At 40.6% G+C, this 26,095-nt stretch overlaps 1 protein-coding gene across 4 annotated transcripts in view; it reads left to right on the top strand.

The window, feature by feature from the left end:
* Window positions 1-26,095, top strand: part of LOC120546041 (matrix metalloproteinase-17-like) — a 135,920-nt gene that overhangs the window by 99,290 nt on the left and 10,535 nt on the right. For all 4 annotated transcript variants that reach the window (XM_039780792.1, XM_039780790.1, XM_039780789.1 and 1 more), the window contains exons 3-6: window positions 126-261; window positions 17,119-17,405; window positions 24,754-24,930; window positions 25,604-25,706. In XM_039780792.1, the coding sequence (XP_039636726.1) occupies window positions 126-261; window positions 17,119-17,405; window positions 24,754-24,930; window positions 25,604-25,706 (703 nt within the window). The remainder of the gene's footprint in view (window positions 1-125; window positions 262-17,118; window positions 17,406-24,753; window positions 24,931-25,603; window positions 25,707-26,095) is intronic.

The raw sequence follows: 26,095 nt of genomic DNA, 5'->3' as shown, positions 1-26,095 counted from the left end.
TAATCTGTATTCATTCATGTTGCTTACGTTTTCCAGCTGTCATAAAACTGTGTTATAATAATATTAGGTTTATTTAATGTCCCTTCATTATTCTGTATCACAATTACATCTCCTCTCCCCTTTAGACCACGCCACACTGGATCTAATGAAAACACCCAGATGTTCTCTGCCAGATGTTTCTGAGGCAGAGGTGACAATGGGCCGCAGGAAACGAGGCTTGAACCCTCAGAACAAATGGAGTAAGAGGCATCTATCCTGGAGGTAGGGATACATGAAATGCACACTATGATTAGGTGACTCTTCCTCAAGAAATCTTTTGGTTTCTGGATCAATTTTGGCTCAGAGGCAAAGTGTGAAATGCATGGAATGGTTTTTGCACACAGCCATAATTGCATCTCCACGTCTATGCAGTTCTACTCCAAACTCATTTGTATGACTCCTAAAGATAAAAGGCTGCGTCACAGAGTCATTCTGCAGTTTATACTGTACATGATAAAATAAGATTTGTTAAGTGCAGCTGGACCATCTGTTAGGGATACAGCTTAGTGTTAGACAGCAGAGGAAGAGGCAGTGAAACATGGTTGGCCTGAGCTGATTCACACACACTATCAGGAGTGATTCAACAAGGAGATATTCTAATCGGGTGTGTCGCTGGTTTGTGTAATGTGTAATCTCCTCTCCTCTCATTATCGCAGTAGATACAAACAAACACACACACACAAGCACATGCAGAAAATGCAATACAAATACACCCACACTGTCCACTTCCACATGAGGTTGGATTTCCCATATTCTCGCTCCCTGTCAGCCGTCAGTCACAAGTCATGATCGTCTCACCACAACTTCTGATAAAATCTCCCCACTGCTCTCTTTGGCCATTCGTGGGCAGTGACCTCTCCCAGATTTCAGCCGACACTGTTGTTGTGGGAACAACAACTCAGAAAGTCTGCAAAGTTTTTGCCTACGCAACATATTACGCAGTAACATGGCAGACAAAAGTAAATATTAGGTTAATGGTAAGAAACATTTTATCCAGTGACGTATTGCATGTACATACATTTTTTGCTCACTTTTTGTTATTTGTAATATGGTATTAGGTTGTAACTGCTAGTTGCTGTCCACATAGCGTGACCTAGATTAGTAAGGAATGTTTTTTATGAGCATTACATCTGGTAACAAGCCAGGTAAAGCAATATTTTAGTGGTTTTAGGGAATGTACTAGTGCAGAAACCAGTCTTAGACAAAATCACTAATATAAGACTTTAAACTGGAAATAAATACTGGAAACAGCTGAACAATAAAATACAACACATCTTCTTTGTAGCGTGCATGTGTTTTCCCACATTACGACTTAAAGTGATGGTTCGGAGTAATTCACCCTAGGGTCCTTTGCACCATGACCTCGAGCCAAACACCCCCCCAGAAGCTTTTTTCACCTGGGTCTAACATTGGGCGAGTTAGCGTAGAGTAGCGTTATCAGCTGAATAGCTTAGCGCAGGGGCTAATGGACCCACGTTTGTATCTCTTAAATGACCCCACTAATAATGCCCGAAATGATACCAAAGGTCTACACTAGTGTATATATAGGTTATGCACTCATAAAACGATGGATTGGAAAGTTTGTAAGTACACCAGAAGGTTATGTAAATAACACTTGCCTGCTGGCTTCTGCTCTCTGCTGTTGTTGCTGCTGTGAGACGAGTGCTTAGGGACATCTACAAATTACAACACCGAAAAGAGATGCAACAAAAATATTTTTTAATTTAACTTATTTTTTAAAGTAAGTGCTGTAATATTTCTAGCAGGAGACAAGTAATAATTGAGGTAAGTTTGGAGACATTACCTTATTTAATCATTAAATTAATACATATTTTTGTTGTATCTCTTTTCGGTGTAGTAATTTATAGACGGCCCTAAGCACTCGTCTAACTGCAGGTAGCAGCAGCAGCAGCAGCAACAGCAGCAGCAACAGCAACAGAGAGCAGAAGAGAGCAGGCAAGTGTTCATAAACTTCTGGTGTACTTACAAACTTTCCAATCCATCGTTTTATGAGAGCATAACCTATATATACTAGTGTAGACCTTTGGTATCATTTCGGGCATTATTAGTGGGGTCATTTAAGAGATACAAACGTGGGTCCATTAGCCCCGCGCTAAGCTACTCAGCGGCTAACGCTACTCTACGCTAACTTACCCCGTGTTAGACCCAGGTGAAAAAAAGTTTCTGGGGGGGTGTTTGGCTCGAGGTCATGGTGCAAAGGACCCTAGGGTAAATTACTCTGAACCATCACTTTAAAGCTCATGAACACACCAAAGTCGGAAGAACGACTTCCCAAATGGGGAAATGGACCATCTGAGGAGCACATGAATGCAGCATCAGTCTTGAACTAGTTTTGCTTTGCCAGACCCTCCTCCAAATCACGCTGGAGGAGGGTCTGGCTAATCCACAGAGCATTCAGGGATGGGAGGAAAGCGTGCTCTGGTTTATCGGCATTTCTTTAAACCAATTACAATCGTCTTGAGCGGTGCAAAGCCCTGGGAAAAGCCGCAGTGGCGCTGCAAAATAGCCTCAGAAGGAACTTGTTTTGGTGGAACCGTGTACGTTTGAAAAGTTGTTTTAGTCGTGCAACAGAAAACTCAGATTGGACAGATAGTCTAGCTAGCTATCTGGATTTACCCTGCAGAGATCTGAGAAAAGGTTAACCGTAGTCCTCCATAAATCGACCAGAGTTTAAAATGCCAAAACAAAGGAAGCCTAAGGCAACAGATAGCCGGCCTTAATGAGTGAAATCCGGCGGATTTTCCGTTGGCAACGGAGCAATCCCGGAAGTGGAACGTCAAGGATATAGACTAGTCTTGAACCAACTTATATGATGGTGTGACAGACAAATTATCACCTGATTACCAATTGAAACCATGCATTGTACAGCCACTGCTATTATGTGGCTTACTGCACATGCAGACACTCAGATGTTAAGCACTTTGTGTTTAGTGCTAATTAGAAAATTGTAGCATGCTAACATGCTGGACTTAGATGGTGAATCTGATACACAACAGCATAGCATTTTCACTGGTCCTAATTAGTTAGGATGGGTAAAATGCAGAGGATGCATTCCTCGTACAGTATATGTAAATGTACTTGGCAAATAAAAGACATCTTATTATCATTACATTTAGTCATGCTAATGAGACATTTTGGCAAACACATTAAAAATAACCTGGCAAGTAGTAACCACAGCTACATTCAATGCTGCTCTTTTTTTCCATTTTATTCTTCTCCTCTCATTAATTGCTAGTGTTGAGCCATTTTTCACGAGTGTAAGTGGTTAAATTGCTTAAGTTTAGATGAGGAGCAGGTTGTTTACTGCTGACAGTTCAGTACGGCATCTTTGCTCAGTGGCGTGTTGCTTTTCCAGGAGCTGCAGTGTGTACTTGACAGCAGGAACACACTGAAAAAGACAGGCAGGCTGTGAAAGACCTGGCTATGCTTTCAGAATATGTGATGCTGAGATATTGTTTATCAAGAAAGTAAATTTGGTTTTGCAAGTGTATACGCAGCACTGAGAATGCACGTGAGTACAAAGCAAAGGTAGCAGGGATCTGTTTGGTGGACAAGGGCTGGGCAATATATCGATATTATATTGATATCATGAGACTAGATATCGTCTTAGATTTTGGATATTGTAATATGGCTTAAGTTTTGTCTTGTCCTGGTTTTAAAGGCTTACAGTGACCGCTTAAGTAATGTAATTTTCTGAACCTACCAGACTGTTCTAGCTGTTCTGTTATTTGCCACTTGGCCACATATTTATATCTACATTATTGATGAATATTTATCTGAAATCTAGTTGTGGAGATATTTAGTTAAACCTACATTGTGTAATTTTTTGAGTTGATTCTTAGCAAAAACCCCTTTGTTCTTTCACAAATATATACTCATTCATGTGTAATTACTTCCACCAACTAATCAAAGTATTCTCATAAGCGTAGAATCTGACATTCAGAATCATTCAGAATACATAGGAGCGACTCGCTTGAATGATGGCAGCCATGTAGCGCCTCCATCTTTAAAATGGGACATACTTACGCATTTCGCCCTCTTACACCTTTTGGCACCATGATGAATGCAAGGGGCAGATTACTCTAACCTGACTCCGCCAGATAGATTGCTTCACATTTGCTCGGCATATCCATCTGGGAACTTGCCGTTGGAGAACTTTTGGGAAGGGGCGAAAATACTGGTTAGGTGATTGGATAAACCATCTGTCTATCACCACCTATGTTGGTAATAGACGGGTCAAATCAACCAATCAGATCAACGAAGTGTATGCAAATACAACCACAAGCCAGGCTACCCCTGCTGCTGCAGGCAAAGCATAGCTCGTTAGCTCAGCAAGCAAGCAACATGTCGGTAAAGGATATTTGCAGTTTGTGTAACGAGAATTTACGAATAAAAGGCACCATTTCAGGTTCCCGGTCCATATTCCAAAAGAAGGATCCAAGAGAAAAAAGCATTAGCGAGCGGCTAACAGAATTAGGGCTACCGCTGTCTGAAAATACTGGTTAGCTGATTGGACCATCTGTCTATCACCACCTGTTGGTGATAGATGCTTCACGTTGTGTCATACCTAAAGCCGCCTCAAAACCAACGCTGATTGGTCGGTCATTTGGCGAACGGCTCCAAAGATGCCAGACTGATCTGCGAGTGAAAAACTGGAGCTTGCGAGATCAGGACGATCTCACGAGGTTAAGATTACTCGCCAGGGAAGTAAGAGAATTAAAACGACAACGCAACAGACAAGACCAAAGTTAATATTATTGGAATGGCTAGAACAGCTGCGACGTGTAAACAAGGGAGAGAGCTAGTTTCGGGTTCGGTCGGTGTAGGAGGAAGGGCTAGAAAGTAATATTCATTCGGTTGTCATATACAATTTCACTGCTAGATGGGAGAAATTCTTACACAATGTAGCTTTAAAGCAACAATAGTCAACCCTATAATATGGTTAGAATATCAACATTGAGGTATTTGGTCAAGAATATCGTGATATCTGATTTTCTCCATATCACCCAGCCCTATAGCAGACAAGTACCAGTTAAACAAGTATTTTATGTACCTGAGGAAAGCCTTTATTTCAGCCATTGCAGGCCAAGTTAAGGAGAGTAAGTACACGGGCCATATGGGCCAAGGCAACTTGCAGAGGAACGATGACCTGAGGAGGCTAATAGATCTACGGTAGGAAACAAGAACAGCAAAATGAAGCGAGATGCGGAGGGAAAGCAGGACATCAGGGCACTGGAGGATTGAAGAAACCGGTCGATAAGCAAGAAGGATGGGAAGGCTGTGGGAGCATGAGGGAGTGTGGGGGTAGGGGCTGCTGTAGTTACTGCAAAAGCAGGACAGAACATAAAGTAGAGCTCGGCTGAGAGAAGATGGTGAAGATGATGAGGCAGCAGGACGAGGACGAGTTGCATAATATTGTGTTGAGTTCATTTCAAAGACACAAAGACCTAAAAAAACATCTGTCTGCTTATTTACTGAGTTCCCTGCCCTACACTGTTTTGAAGCGGCAGAAGCAACAGATCAGACTGCGAGAGGGATGAGTTCAGAGGATGAATCACTTGTCACCAGGGGCAGGATGGCTATGGCATATTGATAATACCAAATTACCTGGTGACTTTGTCCCTGTGGCATTGCCTTGTTGAAATAATCCCCCACATCCACCCACGGGAGGATTTCTGTCAGAGATACAGACATTTCTTTGGGGTCAAGATATGATTGCATGGGGGCTCTCGTGAGGTCTCAGCTGACCTGGAAAACCGAGTGGCAGCAATCCAGCATCTCACTGCAGCGAAGCTGTTGCATAGAGTCTGCTTTGGGGGCGGGGGGGAACCAGCATGTACGCTGCTGTGAAGACCTGCTGTTTTATGACTGGAACATTTTGCCTTTTCTCATCACTGGCTCTCTCTTTACTCTCTGCTTCTCTCCGTCCTACTGCTGCCCATCACACGCCTCGCGATGCTCTTCTGGCCCCACACATCTTTGTGAAATAAGGCAGCATGTCTTTTCAGACCAGCGAAGCCACCTTTCAACTCACAGCTCTTACATTTGCGTGCAAAGAAGCCAAGTTTTACTGGAAATTGAGACGTACAGTATGGAGCTTGTGTCTTTTGTAGATTTCTTTTCAGCCTCGAGCTCCTGCCAAGAAACAGATGGTAAATTTATAGTGCTTTTATTATAAACACTTGTGGATTACTTGTTGGTTTCAGATTCAGTCACATTTTGAGAGGTCGCCATATGGTGTGGTTTATCAAAACATAGGAAAGCATAGATATTCTATACAGAACCACAGCTACCCTCAGGTGTGTTTGGGTGCAATTTAATGAAAGCATTTTTTTTTATCCAGGTATTTTGTTTATTGTGGAAGATGCATTGTTCCTTGCATGCTTCTTTATTGGATAAATATTTACTGTAATGTTCTGGTGCTCAACTAATTTGTGAGGTGCAAAATCATCAGTTGCACACTCATTCACTCAAAAGTATCCACTGTACACTCATACAGAGTTAAACATTTTGACTTCTATTGTATCCTGTGCCTTTATTCAGCTCCAAGGTCTGTGTATTATTGATGCCACGCAGAGAACATTTATCTGCACTAGATGAAGTACTGAGGTACTGAATTGTGCTGAAATACTTTAACATACTAAACAATAGGTATTCACTTAGGACTGTATGTGTGGCTTCAATAGGAGTGATGTTAACCTTAGAGTGGCAGTCAGAACACACAGAACTCTTTTTACTGACTTTATCTTAACCAGGGGTTAAGATAAGGTTAAGGAATGTAACGAAGTACAAATACTTTGTTACTGTACTTAAGTAAATTTCACGTATATCTGTACTTTACTTATGTACAATCAATAGTGCATACTTTTGACGTTTACTTCGTTACATTTTGCAGCACTTATCTATACTTTCTACTCCACTACATTTCTACAACGTTCCGTTACTTTTTCGTTAAATTTTCTGATCAGTTTTTCCCCCTACCAAAACATCTTCCTGACCGTCCACGTTTGCAGTCCGCAGGGAAGCCTTCAGCAGCGGCTCCTGCACCGCCACGCCAAGACCCGCCCTTCAATAGCATTTATTGGCCAGGCGCGTACAGCTCCCGGTACTACCGCTGCTCCCGTTACTGCTGCTGCTCCCGATACTCTGCTTGGTCATATGTGAAGCATTCCTTCACATAGGGTTAATATACAACCCGTATATTTATCTTAAAAACACTAACGGTCCTCCTCAGCTGTGAAGCCACGTACTTGTTGTCCAAGCCTGTGTGTTCTCGCTAGATAAATGTGTGCAGCATTCACTGTCCCGTGGGAAATAATGCAACGTCAAGCTTCATGCAGATCACCCTGATAGATAACCAGAATTGTAAGTCAGAATGTTAACTGGGCCACAGATGGTAAGCACAATTACATTAACCTAAAACTAACTTAATTAAAATGCCACAGCCCATACTGTTTTTTTTTTTTTTTTTTTTTAATTATTAGAATATAGACATTAAGAGAATAAATCGTAATGCAAGTACTTTTACTTTTAATACTTAAAGTACATTTAAAATCAGGTACTTTTGACTTTTTTTTGTCATTGTTGTACTTCTACTTTTACTAAAGTAAATATATCTCTGATTATTTATACTTTTACTTAAGTACTGAGATTCAGTACTTAAGTACTTTAGTTCAATACATTATTTGCAAGCACTGATGCTTATAGGTTTTGAGTTGAAGAAATATGAACAAATAAAAATGCCAACTATAATGAGAATTCACATAAGCAGATGACTTAAATGGGTTATTACTAGAAGTACTAATGCATTTGTGCGATAAAGCTACCAGTGTGCATATGCTCCATAAGCTTAATCAACATATAAACAGTGAAGTTATATTTATCCAGTTTCAAATACACACAAGAAATAAATTATACTTACTGCTCCATTAAGTTGCAATACAAAAAGACTTTGATCCCATTTACATACCAGAATGCCAACATTGTCCAAATCAGCTTAACTAGCACTGGCATAAGCAAGCTGCACGATAAGTAGATTAGCTCGGATTCTGTAAAACAGCCTTCATAAAAATCGATCAATATGCAGAGAAAGACTCAATAAAAGTCGCGTTCAGTCAGAAATAACTGGTTTTACTCGCGGTTAGTCAGAGACACACACAACTCACACCACTTGGATGCAGTAAAGTGCGCTTTGAGCTCTGTTCTGCCGACGTGCCTCTTGCTATGTCGTTTTACTGACTGCACAGCTCCAAGTGCTCAATAGCACAATGTGCAGTTTGCCACAAGAGGGCACATGGTCAACATTCAACAGCCTTTTGTACTGTACAAATTCTACAGGTGTGTTAAATCAGTACCTCACTATAAAAAGCAACATATTGTAAATGGACTCCTGAGATAATATTTCGTAATAGAGTCTGTAATGGCAAAACTAATTATAACTATTAATTATAACGTAGTTTGGCTAAAGACCTTGCAAGGATGGTTTCATAGACATTCATCTGTCAGATAAGATGTAAAACCTCTATAAGCACATACTGTATTCACTCTACAACTGTGAAAAAGAACTTCCCACAGCCATTTTATTTACCTGGTCTCTAGAAGGTTTATTAGGTTTACTTGCAATAACTTAGTTATATTTGCTCATACATGTCATTACATGCATTATCTTGACTGTTGGGAAATTAATCTCTCTCTGTTGCACAACAGAAATCCAGCCTATTGAAAGGATATAATATATTTATTTTATATTTATTATTTATTTATTTATTTATTTATTTATTTATTTATTTATTTATTTATTTATTCCTGCCCCACCATGGTTTCTATAGCATCATTACTTTAGTAAGGGGGATAGGAGTAGGTTGTGTTCTGGTGGACAGACATTAATTTGCCGTGTAATGTATTATTTACACGTAAATTACATTGGTATCTAGAAGGACAATGCCCTCTTCTTATTGATTTAAAGGTAAAAAAGGATTTGTCTCCAAAACCTGTTACGATCTATGTAATGGCTTTCCTTTTCTTACACCTCGATAAATGGGAGATTTCCTTTTCAGACAAGGGAAATAAGTGAGACTAACACGTTCACAAATTAAATTTCTCAGAAACAAGCATACCCTGCTTCAAAATAAGTAAAGTAGTTTATTAGTTTCAAATTAAAAGCATGTTATTATCCATGTTCTGATTACCTTTTTTGGCACGATATTTGCAAAAACATTGATTTCAGTATCAGTCCAAAAAAAAATATTATATATATACACAGTACAGGCCAAAAGTTTGGACACACCTTCTCATTCAATGCGTTTCCTTTTATTTATTTTCCTTTTTCGTTTTATTTACATTGTAGATTCTCACTGAAGGCATTAAAACTATGAATGAACACATGTGGAATTATGTACTTAACAAAAAAGTGTGAAATAACTGAAAACATGTCTTATATTCTAGTTTCTTCAAAGTAGCCACCCTTTGCTCTGATTACTGCTTTGCACACTCTTGGCATTCTCTTGATGAGCTTCAAGAGGTAGTCACCTGAAATGGTTTTCCAACAGTCTTGAAGGAGTTCCCAGAGATGCTTAGCACTTGTTGGCCCTTTTGCCTTCACTCTGCGGTCCAGCTCACCCCAAACCATCTCGATTGGGTTCAGGTCCGGTGTCTGTGGAGGCCAGGTCATCTGGCACAGCACTCCATCACTCTCCTTCTTGGTCAAATAGCCCTTACACAGCCTGGAGGTGTGTTTGGGGTCATTGTCCTGTTGAAAAATAAATGATGGTCCAACTAAACGCAAACAGGATGGGATGGCATGTCGCTGCAGGATGCTGTGGTAACCATGCTGGTTCAGTATGCCTTCAATTTTGAATAAATCCCCAACAGTGTCACCAGCAAAACACCCCCACACCATCACACCTCCTCCTCCATGCTTCACGTTGGGAACCAGGCATGTAGAATCCATCCGTTCACCTTTTCTGCGTCGCACAAAGACACGGCGGTTGGAACCAAAGATCTCAAATTTGGACTCATTAGACCAAAGCACAGATTTCCACTGGTCTAATGTCCATTCCGTGTGTTTCTTGGCCCAAACAAATCTCTTCTGCTTGTTGCCTCTCCTTAGCAGTGGTTTCCTAGCAGCTACTTGACCATGAAGGCCTGATTCGCGCAGTCTCCTCTTAACAGTTGTTCTAGAGATGTGTCTGCTGCTAGAACTCTGTGTGGCATTCATCTGGTCTCTAATCTGAGCTGCGGTTAACTTGCGATTTCTGAGGCTGGTGACTCGGATGAACTTATCCTCAGCAGCAGAGGTGACTCTTGGTCTTCCTTTCCTGGGGCGGTCCTCATGTGAGCCAGTTTCATTGTAGCGCTTGATGGTATTTGCGACTGCACTTGGGGACACATTCAAAGTTTTCGCAATTTTCCGGACTGACTGACCTTCATTTGTTAAAGTAATGATGGCCACTCGTTTCTCTTTACTTAGCTGATTGGTTCTTGCCATAATATGAATTCTAACAGTTGTCCAATAGGGCTGTCGGCTGTGTATCAACCTGACTTCTGCACAACACAACTGATGGTCCCAACCCCATTAATAAGGGAAATAAATTCCACTAATTAACCCTGACAAGGCACACCTGTGAAGTGAAAACCGTTTCAGGTGACTACCTCATGAAGAACATTGAGAGAACACCAAGGGTTTGCAGCGCTATCAAAAAAGCAAAGGGTGGCTACTTTGAGGAATCTAAAATATAAGACATGTTTTCAGTTATTTCACACTTTTTTGTTAAGTACATAATTCCATATGTGTTCAGTCATAGTTTTGATGCCTTCAGTGAGAATATATATATAGATTAGATATATAGATTAGATATATAATCTATATATATAATTTATATATATAATATATATATATATATTTTTTTTTTATGTGTATCAAGTCTCAGATACATTTTACTACTGTGCTGTTTTTTTTTTTTGATTACAGACCTCATTATATTTCTACATATACATTTCTTTGATTTCCCAGTAAAGGGTGTAAAAGCACTCGCAGAGCGGGGAGGAGGGAGAGAGGGGTACTGATTCGTCAAAGTGGGCATGGCCTATGGGACCCAGGTTTGGAAATTAATACGTATCAGAACTTGGTAATATTGTTCGACATCCCATTCCGACGCTCTGTACCAAATTTGGTGAGGATCGGCCATTAGGGGGCGCTATAATGAACGTAGACGCGTTTTGGCAAATAAGTCAATGCATTTAAATGGGAAATTTGCAATGGCAATATCTCTGCGGCTCTATACCAGATTTGGTGATGATCGGTCTTTAGGTTGCGTTATAATTGAGGTTGAAGCATTTTGGCCTTTTACTCAATGAATGGGAAATTTGCTATTGGATTTCACCACAGACTTTGGAGCTTGCAATTAGTGAAATTTCCTGACTTTTGCCTTGCCGCCATCGTGCTTTGGCTTCTCCTCCACGTGTCATCAGGGGCGACTTGCGCCAGGGGGGACTCACGACGGGGAGGCTTGGACCCCGTCATAACTGCTTGCAGTTCTAGTTTCACTTAAAAGCATCCAACTCAAATACAATAACTACAGTATTTCTTTGTTTAAAACAAATCAGACAGATTACAAATATTAATTTACGTTTCTTTTGTCAATCAAGGATGTAGTTAATAGTCAGGTTTAGATAGATATTATTATTATTATTATTATTATTAAAAGCATGAATAAGTGGTGAATCATCATGAATACTGCATATTGCATCTTTTAGCTTGCTTACTCTCATCCCTCCTTCATTCCCATCCACCTGTAACAGTGCCCCTTTCTCTTCTCCTTCCTCGTGCTATTTCCTCCTCTTCCATCCTCTGTTTGTGAGCTAAGCACCATAGTGAAAGATTCACAGTCCGTCCAGGACTGCCTGCTCAGTAGTGTCAGGGTGTGCTTTGATGTAAGCAGTTCTTTATGGAGGTATTATATTTGATTGATGTGGAAACGTCTGACGGTACACTCTGTTCTCAGATATTTATTTGTGAGTCAATGATGCACACTCAGAAGCTCTGCTGCTGCTAAACAGCCCTCAGCCACTGAGCCAATGATGACTCCTGCTCTATGCTGCAGCTAAAAACTCTGACATCTGCACTTTCTTTTTCCTTTAAACTTTGCTGGCTCATGTGCTTATCACTTCCTAACTGCTCATCAGTCACGGCCATTAAATCTGAAGAAAATAAACATTCACGCTGTGGACACACAGCCATCAGCTTTGACCAGCCACAAGTTTATTCTTTTAGGGCTGAGCTGAGAAATCCATGCAATGAAAGGACTTGACCACAACTTTTGCCTGTTACCAACAATTTTTTGGTCTGACTTGTTTTAACCTGGCACTACAATTTGAGAGCGACTGTGATAACCAGGTTACGAGAGCAAATTCAAACATAGTGTGTTGCCTTTAAAACCCTTGTGACCACATCAAAGGAATGCACTAAAATGTATAGCGGGAGGCTGCCTGGCTCCAATCTTTCTCCTCTGCCCCCCTCACAAACAAAATTAAAAGATTCCAACAGTTCCGTAAATAAAACCATTCCAGTCATGACCGAAAGAACGAGATCCATGGTACAGGCGGAAAATGCCGAAATGGGTTTCCTCAGGAGGGTGGCTGGCGTCTCCCTTAAGGCGCTGACACACCGACCCGATTATCGTCCGTCTTGCGAGGTCAGTGACCCGAGTCTGTTCAGTGTGTTCCGTGCCGTCTTCAGCCGGAGGAGCCGTCTGCCTTCATTTTGGCCGATTTGACATGTTGAATTGGTGGGTGGGCAGTCAGACTCAATGACCAATCTGATTGGTGGAGTGCTAACCCGGAAATGACAAGCGGGATGAGCGTGACAAATGCCTTTCAAAATCTGACGAAAAACTTTTAAACTGATTTTTGTAGATCTGAAATGAAGACAGATTCAGCAACTGCATGGCCTATTTCTCGCTTGAAATGTTTTCAGAAACCTGTTTCGGTGAACAATTTTTTGTAAAATTTGAGATCGTATTCCGAACGAGCCGCCATTATGGTCGGGGAAGCCAGACCCAGCGTGGCGCGTTTGTCCAATCAGCTGCCGGTTTACATTTTTTGGGCGACAATACAGATTAGCGCCGCCTGCTGTTATGGAGACATATTACGTCTTGCGCATGCGCAGAACGTACGCTCAACTCAGCGTCGCTTCGGTGTGTTCCGAGGCACTTTTTTGACCAACTCAGGGAGGCAGTCAGTCCGACTGCCTTTTCTGCTGACGGTCGGCCGTCGGGTTGGTGTGTCAGAGCCATTAGTGATTGGGTGAGAAGCTCAGTCATCCGTGAGGAATTCGGAGTAGAGCCGCTGCTCCTTTGCGTCGAAAGGAGCCAGACCGTCTGAGCTAGAGGTTGCCCCGGTAAATAATTTTCTTGCCGATAGATAGAGGAGAGGATCGATAACACTCTCATGTTTGTAAGCTATGAAGCTAGCCAGCATGCAATTAGCTTATCTTAGCATAAAGACTGGAAGCAGAGCCGGACTCCGTCCACAAACTATACCAGCATCTCTAAATCTCACTAACTCTCACACTGTATTTAGTTGTTTAAACTGTACAAAAACCGAAAAAGTTGTGGTTTTATGAAGAGTTACTTGCTAAAAGTACTTCTTGTCCAGATGCAGTGACCTCCTGGAGTGTTTTCATCACAGTTAGGTTGCCAGGCAACTAGAGGAGACTCCTCTAGAAGAAGAAGAAGAAGTCAGAAAGCAAATAGGTGTGTCTTCTCACATGTCAATTCCTTTAAGTACACTGCCATGATCAAACAGGTGCATTGGATAGATGTTGCAGTGAGACTTTTAAAAAGTTTTGACTTGGGTCATACAGAAAATGACAGTAAAAGATAGGTCATTACTGGAAGGATAATTCAATCTTGTTTTATTTGTTAGAGCATTTTTATGTCATCATAATCTCAGTCTTGACTTGATGTCAAATATATCCTTGAGGAACAATGTTGTCATATTTTGGTGATGACATATTAATACGACATATTCAATTCAATTAATCACTGAAAAAAATTGCTCATCGTGTCAAGTAAAATAAGACTATATAATTAAGGTTGGTATAAGGTAAATATATCTGCTCATTTCACCTGTAGTTCAGATGTACTTACTGTTATTAGGAGGAACACATACAAAACTAAATACTGGGCAAACTGTTTATTTAAACATCAGAGCTGACTGCACGTCGTGGCTTAATTAAAACATAATCAATAAGGTTGTTAAAATCAAGGTGTATTATTGACAAAGTGACAAGATCCCAGCCATGCTCCGTGAGGTTAACCAAATTTAAAGGAGGCACCACAGGGATATGACACCTGGTTTATTTACTATGCACCTACAGTATAGTCTCCTTATGTAAACACAGTTCCCCGGGGCTCCTCACTTCATCTGAGATGCAGGTCAGGAATGTTGTCACCTTGGCTGACCTTCCGTCAATTACACACACACACACACACACACACACACACACACACACACACACACACACACACACTCTCACAATCTGACACACATAATGGATGCCCACATACATACTCGCACTGTGACAAACCCATGCACTCTGCCTCTCCATCTTTCTCTCTCATCAGCACTCTCCCAAACACACACAGTCGCCCACCCTCGTCCGTCTGAATTAGGACTAATAAGCAGCGATGTTGTCCGTGGAGGTTGAGCCATTTGCACTGACCTTGGCTAACTGTGGTTTGCAGTGAGGGTCAGACACTCAGGCAGTATGAATAAGTGGACTGTGTAGCACATGTTGTGTGAACAAATCAACCCAAGAACAAAATCCTACTCACCGCACACCACAGTTCTCCCCACAGAATAGGCGATCTAATTAGATTTTGAAGTGACTAGCTGCATACATTTTTGTCTTAATGAGGTAAAAACTCTCTCTTCAAACTACTACCACCTTATTGCTTCAAGCTGAAGTTGCTAATGCCGCCCATGTGTTTAGTGACAACATGTTGACATAGACATATTTGCTAATTAATACATTAATTAGCCGCATTAATGAAACTCATTCGCATCACTGGGTGTGTTAAAGACACCGCGGTAACGGCAGAACAGGCAGCTCAAGTGTTGACTGCAGTGGGGAGCAGGAGAAAATATCAGCTTATGTAGGCAGAAATTATGGAGAGAGGTGACAGTTTCTGTTTTTATAATAAAAGGCTGGTTATGCCCAAACCCTATCCTTTACTGTTTTTTTACATGCATATACTGAATCACAAAAGAGTGTTCATAAAACTCCTCTTGCTTTCTTATGTATAGAGACGTAGTCATGGGTGTGACTAAGTATAGTATGATAAACCTAAACCTGCAATAACTGTATACACAACACTGGCATAGTATCACCTATTTACACATCCAGCAGACACACAGTACAATTAGCATTCATCTGGAGTTATGTTTCTATCCACCTGGAGAATGTGAGTCCAATATTCTTTGATTATAGCCGCTAATGCAGAACAAGGAAGCTTTAAAAAAGCAAAATGTGTTCAAACACTTATAAGGCTTGGAGCTCTAAAAGAAAAAAAATGATATGCTGCATACACATACATCATATGGCCTCACAAGGTGAAATGGGGATTGACTTCATTCCAAAAAGGAGTAAATTGAGAATGGTGATGGAGAGAATAACTGTCTGTCTGCTTGGCTGTATATATTATGTATGTACTGTAATAGTGTGTATAGTATGTGTACCAAGATGAATCACTGAACATTGAAGAGTAGATAAAAAGTAAACAGTGATGAATGAGAACAAAACTGAAAGAAAGATGAAACCGAACTAGCTGACTTTTATGAGTGTGCCTTGAGAAGTGATTTGAGACATTAAAGAGACCTCGCTGGTGTGAGCTCCTCTGGCAGGTGTTCAGAAGTTTGACTTTGACAGTAAAGGTCCGGTCACCCTCAGCTACAAGCGGAGTCGTTGAAACAGCTGCTGTTCTGGCTCATGTTTGGATGAAAGGTCTGAAATGTAGCTGGTGGCCAAAGTTGTTTTCCACTCAGAAGTTATCAGTAAAATATACTTCTAGGAACAATTTATTCCACTCAAAACCTGAGTCGGTGAGCCTAAGACGGTGTTCGAGGGAAATTGTTGTCATCAATGGAAAGAGTCACCTTTATTTAACTCTATCCCTTTTGAATACATTTCTACAAAGGGAAGGGAAAGGGAAAATTATGCTATAAACCAGGGTTCTTCAACAGGGGGTCCGGGACCCCTAGGGGGTCCTCCAAATTGTTGTTAACTCTTGAAAGTAAAAAAAATATATATATATATTAAAAGTCTTAACATGAGTCCAACATATTACTAGTAAATATAAATCCCCACTGATGATAGGCTTACTGGCCTATAGGTAAGGTAGTCACTAGGGCTACTAGTCACTAAGGCCATCCACAGATACAGTTCATCCTAAGGATTCACCTGTGCTTTTAACATTAAAACATGATTTATAAAATCATGCAAACAATTATTAGGCTATGCAAAAAAAAGTATGTATAAGGCTCTAGGCCGCCCTACGTGTTATTGTAGGCTCAGTTTAATATGCAACTTAATTTTGTACAATATGTAGAAGGGGTTCCTGTTTTGTCTCTCTTTCATTTAAGGGGTCCTTGGCTTAAAACGTTGAAGACCCCTGCTATAAACTATTAAAAATTTCTGAAAGAAGACACGTTTTTTGGTAGTTTGGCTGAAAATGGCAGTTTAAAGATTGAGTTTGAGGATGTTTTTCTTCATTTATTAAAAAAAAAAAAGAAATTTCTTCCATACATTCCAGTAATGCTTGGACAATGTAGCTAAAAGGGGTTCAAGATAAGGTATATTACTTTAAATATTTGGTATGTACAGAGAATATTTTCTGTAACTTTTGCTCCGGTGTAAAGATAGTGTCTATTTAGAAAGGTGAATTTGCTTAAAACTGCTAAAACAGGCCTGAGAGTGAAAATATGGCTCCTAATAATCCCCACATCTTGCCTTTCTTTCCTCTCTCATGTAACATAGCTGCCTCCTTCCTTTCTTCTCAGAGTGAGGACCTTCCCTAAGGACTCGGCCTTACTGGGCAGGGACACTGTTCGAGCCCTGATGTACTACGCCCTGAAGGTCTGGAGTGACATCGCACCACTAAACTTCCACGAGGTGGCCGGCAGTGATGCAGACATTCAAATCGACTTCACTAAGGCCGACCACAATGATGGATATCCCTTTGATGGGCCAGGGGGCACCGTGGCGCACGCATTTTTCCCTGGAGAGAGGTTCGCAGCTGGGGATACACACTTTGATGATGATGAGGCCTGGACCTTCAGATCTCCAGGTGAGGAACTGTTGTTAAGTGTCAAATTGTGTATGCATGCATGTGAATATGCATATTAATTAGGGAAAGTCGGCGTGTGTTTGAATCAAAAGAAGGGTAGAAGATGGAACGATGATGGGGGGGGGGAGAATGGATATGGACTGATATTCTGGGAAACATCTCAACAAAGCATTTCTTAGAGACTCCCAGAGTACTATAAAATTGAAACAGTCAGTGTCGAGGAAACTTAAAGAAAAGGAAAAAGAGCCTGGAAACTGTTATGAACTTTCATGCTCACTAAATCTTCTATATACAAAACTAGAACACTGAATGCATTTTGGAGCCAAGCTGTGCTTCTACTCTTTGTTCAGGCTCCAGATTCTAAAATTAATATTTAATTTGTTAGTATGAATATAACATAGAATGGCTTCAGACACAGAACTCAGAGTAGTAATTAAAGCAGTGGTTGTTATCACAAGCATATTAGGAGGCATAGAAGGTGTCCTTTAATTTCCTTCAACTGTCATAAACAAACAGTCTACTCTAATACGCCTCTTCTTTTTTTTTATTAGCAATACTTACTTATATGGATCCCACATGGTTGTTCAAGTAAACCATGGGGTTTTCACAAGAATTGAGTGCTTCGCATTTCTTAACAGATGATTGGGCAGAAAGAAAAGGGACAAAAGCAGCTATTTTTGAGTGATCATAAAATATTTCCTTTCTTTGATTTATGGCAATAAAATCTAAAAGGCACATGTCTCTACTAGACCTCGAAGTAGCAGTATTATCTGTGATGTCAACTAACGGCTGCTCCAATGACAATCAATAAAAGAGTGATCTGGACACAATGGCACAGTGATGAGATTTCAAGGGCTGTGGATTTCTGTTCTGTTAGAATTAAAGTCCTTGTGTATTTATTGCACATTGCTCTATTGCACTAAGATTTAGCATTAGAGTTCAGCAGCTCGATGAAGGCTGGAACAAACGATAGCTTCAAGCGGTTTGATTTGCACGTTGGCACACAGAGTCTTCTTCCGGATGGCAGAGGTTCATATTCACAGATGAGGGGATGTTGAGACTCTGTAATGATTTTTGTTGCTTGTTCCATGACTGCCTGCCCGTACAGGCTCTGTATGGGCTCATATTCCTTCTTCCCTAGTACCTTTATAGCTGTTTTGTGCATGCTGGCAAGTCAGATTTTTGTTCTGTAATTCTGCATCTAATGATGCTGAATAGGATTCCCTGGTAGAACAACAGCATGATTTGGCAGCTCGCGCCACACAGCCTCAACCAATCACCTTCGAAAGTAAAGTCTCTGCTGCAGTCCATTTCACAGGTTATCAATGTATTCTATGTGACATTTAGAATGGGATAGTTAGTGTCACACCACTATCAGGATCCGTTTACTTCTTCCACAGCTGGTGAAGTTATCACTTGTATAACCCACGCAGATCAGGCACTTATTTCTTCGGTTTCCAAGAAAAATGATGCTTATGTATGCAATACCATGATGATCACTTACCTTGAGACAGATAACACACAATTCTTCATGACACATGCTCCTCTCATGATTGTGTATAAAACCTCAGGCTGAAAAAGAATAAGCTCCTCGGGTGTTACAGGCTCACTATCCTCTCCTACTCCCCTGAGATGGAGCTTAAAGCTTGTAGCGGGGGTGTAGATGACACTGGCTGCACCAGCTGCTGACTCTATGATGCAGTCAGGACCTCTGTTCATTTCCATTCTTTTGCTTTTGCCCTCGTAAAGCTGGGAACCATATGCAGCAGCTCAATCTGCTCCAATTAGACCTCACTGCAGGCCACAGCAGGGGCAGGACATGATGGCATGATGCTGTAGTAGTTCACAGAATCATCTGCACACATAGAGGGAGGGGTCAGAGGTGGGTCCTTGTCCTGACCCCAGTCTATTTCTCTATTCAAAATGTTCAACATAATGACCAACAATGATTTAAACTGAGAGATTAAACAAAGAATGTGAAGAAAGAAAATGATCTGCGCGAATTAAAAGAATTATGTTTCCAGTCATAAATGGAATTGTCAGATGGAAGACAGCCATGGGGTTGAAAACGGCCTTCACTGGGAGCGAGAGTGAACAGGTGCTGGCTGTGAATCATCTTACCTTGTTAGATGTTCCTGCTTTCAAGGTCCCTTCATTCACTCAGTGTGATGAAGACAGACTTTTTCATTTGTAAATAATGCATCTGCCTCTTCCCATTTGGCGGCATTTAAGCCCTCCGTTTCTTATAAAACAACCCTGCCACTGTATACTGCTGCCTTTGATTTTGTAACATTATTTTAGAACATAATTAGGGTTTATGTGATTTTAGATAAAGATACTATACCAGGGACAACATTATTTGTACCCTATAAAAACAAGATATTGATCCCCTTCTTTCATTTTGCCCTTGCGAACTTTGTTATAGTCTTTCCTTTAAGACTGTCTACTCAAACGCCTTTAGCAATTTAAGATTTACCTCAAGGCCAAGATCCTTGCTAATTACACAATGTAAAATCTTCTCTTTCTTTCTAATGAACTAGAAAGGATAATAGCTACCCAATCAACTCTAAAGCAATGTGGTATTCAAATGTTTCATTATGACATTTAGGTCATTTCACAGCGCTAAGAATGCACTTTTAGTAATAAACGACCTACAGCATGCAGTACCTACGATTCGAACTTCAGGGCAGCTGATGATTCTTTCATTGTATACTTGTATTTAGCCTTTTTCTGTTTCTTAAATGTGCATTTAAAACATGTTGTACACTTGGGGGCAGTGCAGAACTTAGCTGTAAACACAAGATTGACATATACTGATGTTAGGAAAGTTGATATGTCGAACATGTTGCGTATTTACACATCCTGCAAACACAGAGCAGCGTTAGCATTCCTTCAAAGTCATGTTTCACGCCCCCAGATGAATGCAAATCCAAAATTCACTCTCCTTTTAGATAAATTCTCCACTACGATAGTCGCTAACTTTGTCAGTGTGCTGAGCAGGTAGCGCACAGTGGATCTTTAGAGCTTTTTCGCTGAAAAAAGTTGCCCGCTCCAGCTGAAAACGATACTGAAGACAGCGTCTGAAGTGTTACAAAAGTTGTGGCCCGTAAAAAACCAAAACAATGCACATGGGTGATGTGATGCACATTCCTAGTAATGGAGTCATACTATTTCACTGATCTACATGTGGTGGTAATGTGCCATGGTATGAAGAAATACCGCAACAAATGCAGAGAAAAAAAAGACTGCTAGCTAGTAAACAGGGGTGTTAACAATACAGGAAGGAAGGAAATGCATTCAGCACTTTTGTTAGACCTTGAGGATACACTCAATGGGGTTTTATTGAGAAGCACTCAATGTAAACATAACTTTTGTTTGTTTATAACCACAGGGTGCATTTAACGTTTTAAAGAGATGATTTTAATATGTTACAATTTTTATTTCATACTGAGACAGTTTTGGTGAATTCTGGGTACTTTTATAATACTAGACCATGAAAAACAGTTGATTAATACTAAATCCTAAAAAAAAAGTGTGTGAGTGTGAGAGTGTGGGTCAGGAAAAGCAGCATGTTGCATCCTCTCTTTTTCCTGCATGTTGATTGTTGCTCATTGTTGCAAACTGAAAATGTATTAATTCAGTTTGGACTCTTGATGTGACAGCCCCACATCTCCTGTTTTGTATAGCTGCCATCCAGTCGGTTCAGTAGCTTAAAGGATTGTTAGTCTAGAGCTGCCAACTTGCCTAATTTAACACACTAAGAATTCACAAAAGAAGTCAATGAAGACTTACATTCCTCTCAATTAATTTTTGACATGACATAATAGCTCTTTGTATCCACTTTGCCTGGGAATTCCAACATCTCAGAGAGGGGGAAGTGTCTCCAAACACATAGGCTACAAACCAGCTGAAAAGTCAATAACAGAGTCTGACCAAAACATTGGCATGTGGGATATTATGATCATTATCATTATTATGATTATAATCATCTGCCTATTTCCCTGCGGATAAGTAACAATTTATTGCAGTATAGGGATGCCAAATATATGATAGAGATAATTTGGAAACAGGGCTGCCATTACACAGTTTGTCCACCAGAGAGCACTGAGAAGTTAATTTTTCAACTATAAAATGCCACTTAGTATTTAGTAGTTATTAGTTGTGGGCAACATTCTCTGATTTCCAATTTTAAGTTACTATAACTCCTAACATAAATAAGAGTTTTGCTTTAATTTTAGTTTCACTTGTTGGGGCCTAGATTGAGTTCAATAAACTTTGATAAAACTATGATTAATATTTCAAATTGCAGAAGTGTAATTTTCATTTTGTCTGGACACCTTTTTCATATATTTCCAGGATTGAAGTCCGTTCCTCCCCTGAATTATTAATATCATGATCAGCCTCCCATATGAGTTTTAGCGACTTAAGGGTTAGAGGAAGGAAGGCTTAAAGCTGTACTCGAGCATGGAATACAAATTAGCCTTCACTGTACTTTCCAATAATCTAGAATATAGTATGGGTAATGGCATCCTCACTTTCAGGGTGAAAAAAGTGGGAAGGAAATATGTGGGTCAGCTGGGTCTGCAGATATTACTAGAATAGATTTTTAGGGAGCTCGTGAAATAATTTCGGTCTCACAAAAAAAAGATCAACCGCTACAGCAATTATTCTGCTTGAGCAACTCTTCCATTTGAATTGATACCGCTTAATGTGTATCCTCGGCCATTTGCACTATGTTAGACTCTTAGAACCGATGTTGTCTATCGTTGACGGTCAGTTGAAGCAGCCGTCTCTCATGTCACTGCAAAATGGGGAGTGCACGAAAGTTGGGCGGGGGGGGCGCTGCTGGAATTGCTGTATCATCATCCTCTGTTAATTTCACCGACATGAACAAATTACATGAACAGTAAATTCTCCCATCGCCTTTAGCATGTTTTTTTTTTTCCTGCTTTGAACATCTAAAAAGCTTTTATATACCTCAAATGTCCTGATAAAAATATTGACTCTCGAGTGGCACAAGGTAATGCAAGGCACTAGGATTCACATCAAATGAAATGAATTGCCCTTGGCTAGTTGTGCTCTTGCTTCTTTCCATCTACCATATGGTATACTGTCCTTATTAAACTTTAAGTTAAATGCTGCAGGCTGTTTGTAGCATTCTGGATATATTATGCTGTGTCCAAGGTAGAGGTACCCCATTGTCTTTACTGTGCGTCAAAGTAATACCATTTTTAATACAATATTGTAATACAGTTCTGTTAGTTGGATATATGTTACTGATTATGCAGTAATATCATTTTGCTTCTGTGTGTTTACTCTGAACCTCTTTCTCTTTCCTGCTCTCTGTCTTTCTACCACGGATGTCTAACTAAGTCAATGAGTCCCGTTCATCCACCCAAATCTCTCCGCTCTGACTTTGTCCGCAGGCATTAGGATTTCTTTCTGTCAACCTCAGATGGACTGTAAATACGATGACATGGTACCTACTTTGTTCTGAATCCCTGTTCTCTCCCCCTCGATCCCTCCTTTTATCTACCTTTCCTCACTGCGCCATGTGCTCCTGTAGATTAGAGTTGGCATTTGGTTTCGGAATACCCCAGGTTTTGTAAACACAAGTGCATGTCTCCAATTGTCCTTTGTCTTTTGACAGAGCATAGCACTGAGATGTTCCCAAGTCAAGGCCAACCTTAGGTTAACAGAATGCAGACTTCAGCCTAGCCACCAAGGAATTCTAAGCTAGCTTGGCTCGACACGCTAGCACTCACATTTTTGCAAATCTAAATCTCTAAACCCCAGGTTTTGTCTTGCTTAGCAGAGCCAGACAAGGAGTTTTTGGAGGCTTTGCCTTTTCTTTTTTAGTTGAACATCGAGGGAAATGTGCTTTAATAGCCTGCGGCGTCTTTAGGTGTCTTTCCGCACTCAGGTTTTGATTGGCAGCCCAGGGGCTCAGGCAGTATTACCATAGTTATCTCACTACACCACATGCCTAACAGCACTCACAGCCACCAGAGCTGTCTGTCATGCCTCTTAACTTGCAACCTATGGAGTTCACTCATAAAAAGGGATAAACATGCAAACAGGGGTTGTATTGGTTCGACAAAAGTCACAAACTCTAAGCCGGAAGGTGATCTCTGTAAAAGCTGAAGCGGTTAAAATAAAAGTAATTGATGATTTATAGTCATAGTCATAGGTACTAAAAAATGCTTGTTTTGTGAAACTTTTATTATGAATCTCTCATTATGTCTTATACAAATATTTGCATCTCTTGCTTCTCTGTCTGTTGTTTCCTCTCACTGCCTGACAAGGCTGCTGATTCATTTTGAAATCTTTACAGCGAGGAAAGAGAAGCTGTGTCTAAAATTTTGAATGTCCAATTTTCTTGTTAAGTCATTTACTACTACGCTGGACAACAATGATTGTAGGGAAGACAAATAAGCTGTGTGCAGTAATCTGTAGCTGCTTCTTTGATTGAATTGACTGCTCACCTAAATAACTCCAGTTTAAAAGATGAGGGGAGAAAATTCAAAATTGGAGGGTGTGTGGATATCTCTTATTTCTGGTCCAAGTTCAAATATGCATTGTTATAAGATGCAAGTACATAATGCTTATTTTTGGAACAAATTGACTAATGCTGCATAGCATAGCATTTACATCTAACAATAAAGCAAGGAATCTCTGGCTGTCATTCGCATAATTTGAGAACTGTTGATCAGATCTACTGCACACAGGTGTATTGCTCGGCGGGTGTATTGCTGGGGACCCAAAGACATGCAGTGTCCAATGTGGTGCAATTTGGCCAGATGGTGGCGCTAGAACTTTAGACTTTACGTGTTGGCCTTTTCCCTATAAAATGGCATCATGGCCATTTTTCTGGATTCTGTGGCTCCAGAAGAATCTATCTATAGAAGCCATGCCCATTTGCACCATTTTCGCTTTATTTTATTTTTTTTCTTACTCCTACTCCTTCTCATTTGGTACAGAACATCTCTAACTAAAAAGTTTTTTTCAGATTTTTTTCTATTCCATGCAGTTTTGCTACAGGGCAATGTTGAGTGTGAAGTCAAAAAAAAGGCACTGCACTAGTATAGCTGAACAGGAAAACACAACTAAAACAACACAAACAATATTAAATAAAGTTACCTCAGACTCTTAATCAAAGGCACCCAATCACCTTTTTGAGTTTGAACTTGGGTTTAAAATGGTCCCATTCATGCTCCATTTTTAGCGGGTAAGGAGTTCAATATTTCGATATTAGATGTATAAAAACTGTAAAAAGAAATATGCCTGGTGATGATTTCAGTGTATCTCTCTCTCTCTCTCTCTCGCTCTCTCGCTATGTCTCCTTCAGACTCTCATGGGATGGATCTGTTTGCAGTTGCAGTCCATGAGTTTGGTCACGCCATCGGCCTGGTCCACACCTCAGCCATAGAGTCCATCATGAGACCGTACTACCAGGGACCTGTAGGAGACCCTCTGAAATACGACCTACCTTATGAAGACAAGGTCCGCGTCTGGCAGCTCTACGGTACAGCAGCTCTACATCCCTTCACTGCTCTGTGTGTGTGTGTGTGTTTGTGAGTGTGTGTGTGTGTGTGTGTGTGTGGTGTGCGTGCGTGCGTGTGTGTGCGAGCGTGTGTGTGTGCGCGCGTGTGCAAGTGTGTGTGTGTCTGTGGGTGTGTGCGTGCAAGTGTGTGCAAGTGTGTGTCTGTGCGTGTGTGCGTGCGTGTCTGAGGCAGAGAGAGCAAGAGCAATTGCTCTGTAAAGCGCGGTTATTGATTAATGAAAACACGGATTGAGTTAATTGGACCTCTTTATGCCATATGACCTTATCACACCATTGACTGATATAGAGTGTAGCAGTGTGTGGGGGAAGAGAATAATGATCATGAACACTAGAATGAAATGCATGAAAGAATGCTAAAGGCCAGGACTGTGAAGGAGGGAGATAAAAAAAAAAACACAGATACTAAGACAAAGCTAAGAGTAAGCATTTTATACTGTATATTTCATGTCATACCGTGGTGCAATGAAATAAATGCATAATAAAAAAGAGGAGGAACTGAGCCAACAAGTCAAAATCAGCAGAATGTCTATTGGTTAGTTATTTGATTAATAGATGAATTGTTTGCAGAGCTATTATCAATTAATGCCATGACTTTTGAGGGTTCATTTCATCTTTAATCACATGTTCTCCATAGGCGTCAGAGACTCAGTGTCCCACACAATCCGACCAGGCAACCCCTCCCAGACGGCTGAACCTCCTGTCCTGCTGGACCTTCCTGAAAACAGATCCACTCTCCTGTAAGTAAAGGATCTGTTGTCCATTTAATGCAACACAATGAACTCAACTATTCTGGTTGTCAAACATTTAATTTAAGATTAACTGGTCTCTTGAATTAATAGGATCAAGAGAGGGCAGCTCTTTTCGGGAGTGGTCAAACTGTGTTTCAAACTACACTGACAACTACACCCAATGCTTGCCGACGTCCATGCATACACATACAAAGACTATGCAGCAGTTCTAAACTAAACAGGCATACAGTATAAAGCCCTCTTTCTCTCATTGGTGCCGGCTTTCCACTGCCCTCATTACTCATTTTGCAGCACCTCCATCTGGTCGTGATGCGTGGAAAAGCTGGATTATGCTCGGCAAGGGTCACAAACGCTGACCACTAGGCAGCGATTTCGTG

This window comes from Perca fluviatilis, chromosome 17 (assembly GCF_010015445.1).
Source record: "Perca fluviatilis chromosome 17, GENO_Pfluv_1.0, whole genome shotgun sequence".
Classification (NCBI taxonomy): domain Eukaryota; kingdom Metazoa; phylum Chordata; class Actinopteri; order Perciformes; family Percidae; genus Perca; species Perca fluviatilis.
This window is presented reverse-complemented; position numbering and strand designations above follow the sequence as displayed.